At 38.2% G+C, this 10,293-nt stretch overlaps 2 protein-coding genes across 2 annotated transcripts; both read right to left on the bottom strand.

Moving 5' to 3' along the window:
* Positions 1-1,408: 1,408 nt before the first annotated feature.
* LOC120730720 (B-cell receptor CD22-like) lies at positions 1,409-6,362 on the bottom strand. Its single transcript, XM_040027182.1, has 8 exons — positions 6,108-6,362; positions 5,283-5,537; positions 4,263-4,523; positions 3,815-4,072; positions 3,398-3,479; positions 3,234-3,297; positions 2,786-2,955; positions 1,409-2,703 (listed from the first exon to the last, which is right to left on the bottom strand). Exons 1-8 carry the CDS (start codon positions 6,343-6,345, stop codon positions 2,610-2,612), a joined length of 1,422 nt encoding a protein of 473 aa, XP_039883116.1. The 5' UTR covers positions 6,346-6,362; the 3' UTR covers positions 1,409-2,609.
* Positions 6,363-6,461: 99 nt separating this feature from the next.
* Positions 6,462-9,885, bottom strand: LOC120730721 (B-cell receptor CD22-like). The gene is made up of 5 exons (XM_040027183.1): positions 9,281-9,885; positions 8,205-8,558; positions 7,832-8,041; positions 7,462-7,722; positions 6,462-6,835 (listed from the first exon to the last, which is right to left on the bottom strand). The coding sequence occupies exons 1-5, from the start codon at positions 9,351-9,353 to the stop codon at positions 6,561-6,563; spliced, it is 1,173 nt and encodes a 390-aa protein (XP_039883117.1). The 5' UTR covers positions 9,354-9,885; the 3' UTR covers positions 6,462-6,560.
* Positions 9,886-10,293: the final 408 nt, after the last annotated feature.

Raw genomic sequence — 10,293 nt, 5'->3', positions numbered from 1 at the left:
TGAAGTCAGTACATCTGGGACTGCTGTGGTTTTCCAATCCATATACAGCACTCTTAATATTTCCTATAAAGTCTTGAGGGAATAATTTGTGGTGTTCTAATGCCAAACCACAGCTCACCAAGGCCACTTTTAGAGAGAAAGAGAAATTCTCAGTTTTACAACTTTTATTTATCACAAGGAAAGGCATTTTCAAAGTACTTTATATCGCATAGACTGACAGTGGGGCCCATGGGATCCATACCGATTTTGTCTTTATGGGCCCACAAAAGGTAATCCTGTGGGCAACATATATGGGCTCCACCACAGAGAACCCATTATACTAAAGGGATCCCCAAAAAACAAAACTGCTCCACTCCCTTTGTGGGAGTTGGGGAATGGTATAAATGTGGACTGTATACTATACTACTACTATAGACTGTTCACATATTTATAATACAGAAACGCCATAGACATCTTATTATTATATTTCAAGAGAAGATGTGAAAGTTTTCAGGCCAGATTCCATTTTCTATGACAGACTGAGCTTTTTGAGGATTTTAGGATTTTATGGTGTTTTTTTAAATTGTTTTTTATATTTTTTATTTCAGTGAGTTGATCCATAGTAGTTTACAGATTTGGTAATAAGTAAATAATTCTTTAGTCTGGAAGAACACACGTATTCCTTGGGTGTTTCAGGAAAGCCATAATTAAAATCCACTAAATTAAATGAGTGATGAAACCTGAAAATGGGTGTAGTTGAAAAGAACTACTCGACTAACAAAGCAGCATTACCTGACGAAGACCCCACTCAACCCATAGCTGGGTAGCTATGGGATTGTTCACCTGATACTGATGTAAGCTTTATGAAAAAAAGAAAATCTGAAGCATAATTTCAAACATGGTTCCTGAGAGGAGTCTAACAAATTATGATCCTTTCTGCCATTCCACTTCAAGAAGCTGAATTTTGCTGCTCTCTAGTGTTTCAGCATGAGAGCCAGATATATTCTTTTGACAGCTCAAAAATTGCCTTCATGATCAAACTGCTGCAGTGAAGCATTTTAAGGTGAGGTGAAGCAGTATTAAATTCTAACCTGACTCTGTTTTTCTAAGAATTCATTAATAAACTCAGAGTGTTTGACAAAGGCTCAAATCTGTACACAGCAGCTCAAAGCTAAACGGAGAGAGGCAGGCTTTTCCGTAGACTTTTGGATATAGCTGATGCATGTTGGCTAAAGCAACACAAACACATTATTTTTCAGTCTGAAATGAAGTAATATAACTAATACTGGGAAACTCAAGAAGTTTCTTTTCTATGGATTTCAGAGTTTAATTTCCAACTCTCTGTCAGTTTTTTAAACCCAGATTTCACCTTTAACAGAGATATCAATCAATAATCAGTCAATCAATATTTTATTTGTATAGCACATTTAAAAAGGACAAAGTGCTTCACACAAGGTAGCAAAGCAGATTACAACAAAGGCAACAAAAACAGTTAAAAACAATTAAAAACAGTTATAGTTACAGTTACATAGCACAACTGCAGACCAGGTGGAAGTCTAATTTGCTTCAAAAGGTGAGTTTTTAAGTGTGATTTAAACGATTGAATGGAATCTGACATGCGAACATCAAGTTTGGGTGCTGCAATTGCAAAAGCTTGGTCCCCTCTGGTCTTTCGTCAGGGCCTTTGTTGCACTAAGAGCAGTTGGTTAGAGGATCTGAGCGCTCTCTTGGGGTTATACACGTCGAGAAGGTCTGTTAGGTAACTGGGCACCAGCTTATTTAAAATTTTAAAAGTATACAGAAGGATTTTAAAAACGATACGGTATTTAACAGGGAGCCAGTGTAGATTGGCTACAACTGGGGTGATGTGATCATGCCTTCTGGTGCCAGTTAAGAGGTGTGTTGCGGCATTTTTGAACTAATTGCAAACGCTGGAGGAGACAGAATTGGAGGCCCATGTACAGAGAATTGCAATATATCTTAGAATCTTACAAACCAAATCATGAAATAAGGAGGGGTGAGGCAGGGACAGAGGCTTTATTCTTTGCTGCCAAAAACAAAACAAAAATAATGTTAGGAAATACATTTAGAGAGACCTATAAGTATATATTTGATTAAGTGGCTCCTTATTGCTAATAATTGTGAAGTTAGTGATGTATTAATACATCACAGAAAGTATTTTACATACGGGTAAAAGAAAAAAAATTACAATCATTTTTGGTGTTGAATAATTACAGTAAAAACCAAAATAATCCAGTGCACGGGGAAACAAAAGAAACAAGAAAATATTATCAATTATGTCATTAGCACATCTGGATCAAGAGTCATCACAATTAATAAGTTACTGTAACATGTGTATGTTTCATTAATATCTGACCAATAACCCAGGAAGAGTAGCGATTCTTGTGACAATGGAAAAGTGCCCATAAAATGATAGAAATGACCTTAAACACAATGCTGCTCAATTTCATACAGGTTAGTTATGACATCTGTGTGAAGAAGTAGGAGAGAGAACTCAAAAAGGTCAGTCAAATTTAAAATTGTCTTTGATGTAACTGTATTCAGGAGTGCTGGATGCATACTTAGGACTTCATAAAGATTTTAAAACATTACCGTGGATAAAAAGTCTGCTAGAGAGATGGTTTTCCATGTCTGGGAAGTCTGTTGACTGTGCTGTACAGAGCACCTGGATCCTCTGCATCTTCTGGAGTTGTGGTCTGGATTCTGCTGAACAGATATCACAAAAAGCTCAAAACAGACTGAATTAAGTTGTTTTATTTCTGTAAACACACGAGAAGCCACTGACCTAGGGGAAGTACTAGCACTCCTGAAAGTGACAGCGGAGTAGACGACCCTCTCGTCTTCTTCCTTGTGTTTTTTGGCCTGGGCTGGTCTGATGTTGGCGTAGACCGCATCGGCCTTGTGTTTGACAAAGCGGACAGCAGTATAGACGACTTCGCCATCTGCAGATTGCAGCTGTAGACATAAGAAATGTACAATTCACAAAAGATTAAATCAGTGCTTTAACTTTGACTACAAACACAACTAATGGAGATGCTCTTGGAGGTAAAAGAAAGCTTATGCTCATGAATAACAGATTTTAGGGTGGATCTCAGAGTAGTATACAGCTACTGCACGGTTGCTTATTGTTTTAAAGTCGAGTTGGAACCTACAGAGTGCTGCAGTCACTTTAATGCTAGAATGTGTTTTTGTTTCTTTTGTACCAAAATAGTTCACCTCCTCTCTCCTCTCACCTGTTCAATAGTGTCCGGTCTCTCTCCAGGCTCAGGCTGTTGTTGCTTGGGGGATCTCTTTTTTCTGGTCAGGATAATTCATTTTTAATGGTTAGATCAAAGTGCTAAGTGCACTGATATTACAAACTCAACTACACAATAAATGACACTTAGCATCTGCTCACATGATCCATAGGATGACAGAGACGAGTAGGAGAGCCAGGAGAATAGCAGAGACTCCTGATATAACTGTTGGTTTCCATGCTCCTGACAAAGAAAAGTGGTCAAATCATTTAGAGTTAAGGGTGTGACCCCAATTTTAGACATCACCACTGTAAGTCAGTGGATTTATAAAACTTAATCTCACTTAATTACTTAAACTTAAGCAAACCAAAAATCCCCAGTCTGATTAAAAATAGAAAGCTGCATGAGACAACTACATGTGTCGCTTATGACTCACATACACAAACAGAGAACAATATAGTTTCCCCCAAACAGAAATAATTTAACAAGAGCAGTGCCCTTTAAATGGAAGGCACACCCAGGTCCAGATGGTGAGTTATAACTTTCAGTGTTTAATCAACATTTCTGGTTTCACTTACTTGATACAGTCAGCTGTAAGGTGGAGTAATGATGTCCTCTGTTGTTCTGGGCCACACAGGAATAACTCCCACTGTGTTCAGGTGTGATGTCAGTGATGGTGAAGTTCTGTCCTGATGCTTTTGGTGAGTCTTCATCCTCCTTGTACCAGGTGTAACTAGCTGCTGGGTTAGCATCACTGCTACAGGTCAGAGTGACTGAACTGCCCTCCACTATCTCAGCAGAGGGACTCACTGACAAAGAGGGAAGCTTAGGAGCATCTGCAGGAAACAACATTTGTAACTGTGTATTTGAACTTTTATATAGCGCAGTTTAACAGCATAGTCTGAGCTACTAAATGAAACATCCTTTACATCATCCAGTGCAGCTGCTCATTGATCTGTAGCAGCTGACTGTTAATGTTAACAAACGCTGAGTAATCAGCTTAAAGAAACAACCAGTTTTACTCACATTTCACATCAACGGAAAGTTTTTTAGGTGTTGATGCTCCCAGCCTGTTCTCAGCTGTACAGTAATACTCTCCAGAGTCGGCAGACTGGACGGAGTTGAAGGAGAGCTGTGAATCTGTACTGAGAGGTGTTCGATTGTTTGCCTTGTACCAGGTGTAACCAGCTGCTGGGTTAGCATCACTGCTACAGGTCAGAGTCACTGAAATGTTCTCCTTGATTTCACCAGAGGGACTCAGTGACACAGAGGGAGGCTTTGGAGCATCTGGAGGAGAAAACAAAGCGAAATAAATACATGGTATTATTTTCTTCAAAGGCTGAAAACTTGACCAAATCAAAAACCTCAATGTTTGAATTTTTGACCGCATCAAACAAGTCTGTAAGTGTCGAGTTCTGGAGTTCAACATCCTCAGACACAATATAAGCTGATCAAATGACAGTTTATTATTGTTAACTCCACAACTGTCTGTTCTTTCAGTAAAATGAGCATGTTTGCTGTTATTAACATTCACACCAGCAGAATATGAAGGTGTGACACTCTGTCCAGTCTCAAAAGGTTCATTTCATTGAGAATTTTTCTGGAACTTTGTGTTTTTCTGCCAATGCTTGGATGTTGTTATTCTCATCTAAGTCATTGTCACTATCATCTATTTTCTCACACTTGTCAATACACCCTGAACAGCTTTTAAACCTCTCGCAGGGCTAGATCATCTATCCATACATTTTTAACCACTTTTCAAGCTTGGCATAAAACGTTCTTACAGTATCATCAGTTTAAAATGTAAAGTTTCTCAGCAATGAAGAGAAGTTGAGCAATATGCATGGTTTTTAAAACCTCATGCAGCCTAGAATTTCCTTTAAGAGTTATTATTATTAAATCACCAGCACAATCACTGCCGTGGTCTCCTCTGTCTGACCTGTGATAAATGTCACTGCAGACTGTAATCATGAAATAGACAGAGGAGAAGAAAGATGATATTATACATATTTTCACTTACTATACCCTATACATAGTTTCACTCACATTTCACATCAATAGTGATGGATTTAAGTTTTGACCCCAGCTTGTTCACAGCTCTACAGTAATACTGTCCAGAGTCAGAGGACTGGATGGAGTTGAAGATGAGCTGTGGGTTTTTGCTGAGTTGTTGGCTGTTCTTCTTGTACCAGACATACGTAGCTGCTGGATTAGCATCACTGCTACAGGTCAGAGTCACTGCAGTGCCCTCTGTGATTTCACCAGACGGACTCACTGACACAGAGGGAGGCTTTGGAGCATCTGCAGGAAACACAGGGAGACAAAAGCATGTTATTAGTTCCTTCAAAAGTTGAATTATTAATCAAATCAAACAACTCAATGAATCTAATGCTACAGGAGCTTCTCGGTGAGGAGATCTGGATGGTGCTAGCAGAAATGTGTTCTCAGCCACATCATGACTTCATCAGCCAATCGATTTAATGTTTACACTATATTTACATAACCCTATTACCTAAAGTGTCAGTGGGGACACTGATTTGATAATCTCATAATCTTATGTTATGTTTCAAAACAGAGCATAGAGAAAAGATCAAATGTCTGAGGAAAAAGTATCATTTTAAGAAAAGAATAATGGTAAAAAAAAAAAAAATTATCTTGGTTGGGTACAAAAAATCTTATCTGTAAATTGTGGAACAACTTCAGAAAAATGTTCCTCAATGTAAAATTGTGAAGACTTTCAATACATGATCATCTGCAGTACATGATATCATCAAAAGATTTTGGAAATCTTGAGATGGGCCCCAAAATCTATATTGGATAGCATCGGAAACAAGCAAGTGATCGAGTAAAACGGTAAACTTGTTCACCCACATTTGACATCAATGGAGGTATATTCAGATTTCTTCCTCCCCACTTTGTTCTGAGCTGTACAGTAATACTGTCCAGAGTCAGAGGGCTGGATGGAGCTGAAGGAGAGCTGCCATTCATTACTGAGAGGTTTTTGTCCATTCTTCTTGTACCAGGAGTATTGAGCTGCTGGATTAGCATCACTGCTACAGGTCAGAGTCAATGATCCGCCCTCCCTGAATTCATTAGAAGGGTTCACCATCACTGACACAAACTTTGGAGCATCTGGAAAAGAAAATATATTTATACAATCATTTAGTATTTTGGGAAAATGATAAAATATTGACATAATGTAACATCTGAAAGTCTAGTATTTCAATATCAAATTAATCTTCATGTTAAAAAATATTTAAAAGGAGAGAAAAAAAACATCTCACTATGAAAGACAGAAGTTATTGATGGGTGAAATATATGAAATTATTCCCACTCACATTTCACATTAATAGAAACATATTCAGATGTCCTACTTCCCACTGTATTAGCAGCTATACAGTAATACTGTCCAGAGTCAGAGGGCTGGATGGAGCTGAAGGAGAGCTGCCGTTCATTACTGAGAGGTGTCCTTCCATTTATCTTGTACCAGACAAACGTAGCTGCTGGGTTAGCTTCACTGCTACAGGTCAGAGTGACTGAAGTGCCCTCCTTGATTTCACCAGAGGGACGCACTGACACAGAGGGAGGCTTTGGAGCATCTGGAGGAGATATCAACATTTATTAAAATTAACAAGATAACCAAATATCAGTGTGTGTGTGTGTTTACCGATGTGAGTTGTAGGGATATGTAGTACTGTGTGAAGACTCCTTCAAATTTAAATTCTACTCTCCAGCCAAAAATCCATATCATTTTAACAGTCTCTCTCTATATTTCCGTTTCTATAAAAGAAAATATATTTTTTTTATGACTTGTGGTGTATACCTGAGTGCAGCACCATTTTAGAATATGGAGTCTTGTTTTTTTTTTAAAGAATGAATCTATTGCAGTTAAATTCTATTTTTTCTGTTATTCACACCCAGTGACATAGTTATAGTTGTTGTTCCTGTGTTATGTGTAGATCACTGATGACAGATTTCAAAACAAGTAGTAAGTAGAAATAATGGTTTCTTTTTTGTGTTCTTGGTGAATGTTTTGTTGTCTGTCAGGAAAAGTTAGAACAACACAGACATTTGTTGATAAGATCCCTCCTACAGATTAAACAGTGCCAGATTATTAGGCACAGTGTGAGTGAATGAAAAATATAGAAGAAACAAAAGGACTAAGGACATTTGAAAGGTAGTGAATGCATTTAAGAAAACCTATTACTGAAGCAGATTCACTCACATTTCACATCAATAAAGATGGATTCAGATGTCCTCTTCCCCAGGTCATTCTCAGCAGTACAGTAATACTGTCCAGAGCCAGAGGGCTGGATGGAGCTGAAGGAGAGCCACCACTCCTTACTCAGAGGTGTTTGACCATCCTCCTTGTACCAGGTGTAATTAGCTGCTGGGTTAGCATCACTGCTACAGGTCAGAGTCACTGAACTGCCCTCCACTATCTCAGCAGAGGGACTCACTGACACAGAGGGAAGCTTTGGAACATCTGGAGGAGATGAAAATCTTTAAATTGTGATTTTTTTTCCCCCTAATATTGAAGATTTTATTTCACATGTTACTTGACATTTCATAGTGACACTGTGGAGTAAACTCACACACTGCAGCAGAACGATAACCCTCATGTCCTTTAACAGCACAGGAATATCTGCTGTCATCACCTCCAACAGAGACTCGCAGAGATGTTTCTTCCTCTATTTTCTGTCCATTTTTGTACCAAACATATGATGGAGGATCAATTACATCACAGCTGCTGTGACACTGCAGCTCTGTGTGAGCTGATGATTTTCTTCTCTTCACCTGCAGGTCTGAATATGGAAGGAAAGAACAAATCGTCTTCATTTTAACTAAACCATCAAAGTGAATGAACACTGAAAAACAAACCTTCAGAGCAGGTTGAATGTAAGCAACATGGCTAAAAGCAAGTGACTGAAAGACAAAGACAATATTTATTTTCAATGAAAATTTTACCTGTGACAGTCAAAGTGACTCCAGGTGAGTCAGTATAACTTCCACCATACTGGTTTGTCATGAATCTGAACTTGTACTCAGCTGAGTCACTCTCTCTCAGGTCTGTGATCCTGAGAGTGCAGACCTTCTCATGAAACTGGTGCTCAACCCGCCCTGTGTAGTCTGGGTCTGTTCTCAAATCCACAGGCCTATTATACACATTTCTAATAAACCAAAATCTTTCCTGAACCATGATTTCACGGTTCCTATTGTTTGGGTAACTGTAGCTGCAGCCTATGTCCACTGTTGATCCTTTTAAGGCGCAGATGTGAGTGGAAGTGTAAGTCACTGACCAACCAGTCTGACCCAGTACCGCTGTAACACAGAGCACATCAGACACTACAGACACAATCACAGTGACATTAATAATGGAAACACTTGTATAAAGTTTCTTTATTCTAAGAAAACATGGAAAACAAAAAAGATGTGTTACTATGAAAGTAGAGCTCTCTCTTTTTCATCACACTGTCACACTTTATGTTCATGAGTTGGGATTTCTTCATGTATTAAGCTATAGTGAACAAAGAGACTGCAAGCCTGCAGGAGGAGATAAATAGGACTTTGTAACCTAAACGCTGTTTTTGTGAGTCCCAGATGTTCATCTTTTACTTCTCTTCTCTCTAATGAGTCTGATGATGAGTTTTACATAAAACAGAAGTGCTTCATGCTCCTGTTGCTGTATTCGTAGGTCTCTAACGGCTCATTTACAAGTAGCTAAATACAGAATGGAAAGTTATGAAAATTAATTTATGAGGTTTGGTTCCCTTTTTTAGTATAGACACTCATCACTGAATCCTTCAGATAAACTACTATCAGACCCACAGAAAGTTATATCAAACAGTCTTACCCATGTCTATGTATTTATAAAGCTAATGAGAGATGCTGAATATGTGAAAATCTTTATCTGTGGAGACCAGTTCATTGGCACAATAATATCCCTCTTTAATGAACACAATAATTTTAAACATCATATTTGTAAACTTTTAAAGTAAATGTAACTCGCTTAGCCTTTGTTGTAAAATTTAGGTATTCAGTACCTGACACAGTCAGAAGCAGTCCAACAAATCCACTCACTGCTGCTGCAGTTACACTCATGGCTGCTCCTCTCATCTTTCTCTGCTACTTCAAAGAAAATTACATCAGTAAAAAATTGAGTTATTGCATTTTACTGTAAAAAAATCGATCAAATAACTATATTAAAACATGAACCTCGACTTACCATAGAGAAAGGTGCTGTCTTTTAACGGTAATGTTTTTCAGTGATCAGTTCAGTAAGTAGAAGACAGAAGTCAAGCTGTTAAACTAATCACACTTCCTTCCTCTTCCCATTAATAATCAGTATGATGCCAGTAAACCCGGGACGCTCTGGTTTCTGTGCACATGTAGCCCCTTAATATTTTCTATTAAGTCTTAAAGGGCTATTTTACTGCGTTCTAATTCCAAACCTCAGCTCAACACAACCAAAGACATTTATAGAGAGAAGAAGAACTAGTTTTACAACTTTTATTTATGTAACACGAGATCTCAACAAATTCAGTTTTACCTTCTTGGACCTGGAGTCCACATATGTGGACATCACATTTTGGGATGTCTAGACCAAAATACTTAATTTTTCTCTACAAGGGCCTGATATCCACTTACAAGGACATTATACTGCCACTGTTCTATCAAAATTTGAAACAAATGTCCTCATATGTGGATCTCATTTTTCTCAAAAACAAAAGTTAGGTAAAAAAACAAACAAACTGTTAATTCTTTGTTTTTACATTTCTTTTGTTTTTACATTCACCGCCAGTCAACCCAGCAAAGAAAAATTAAAAATGCATGCCATGAAAGAGTTCGGGTCTTAGGAGGTTAAGGTAATTCATATTGGGAAACCTAAATGTACAACAACATACAAACTAGGTGGAGTGAGAGCTATCGCTTATCGATTGAATGGAATCAAAGTATTGTTCTGAGTGGGTCAGATCAGCTCCAAACGAAAGGGTTAAGGAAGGAAATCGAGAAGCAGTTCTTGTGGAAGTGGCAGTGCGGTCATGGGAGTGTTACC

This window comes from Simochromis diagramma, unplaced genomic scaffold, assembly GCF_900408965.1.
Source record: "Simochromis diagramma unplaced genomic scaffold, fSimDia1.1 OVJJ01000362.1, whole genome shotgun sequence".
Taxonomy (NCBI): Eukaryota; Metazoa; Chordata; class Actinopteri; order Cichliformes; family Cichlidae; genus Simochromis; species Simochromis diagramma.
Note: the sequence above shows the minus strand (reverse complement) of the source record. Positions and strands in the feature narration are given on the sequence as shown.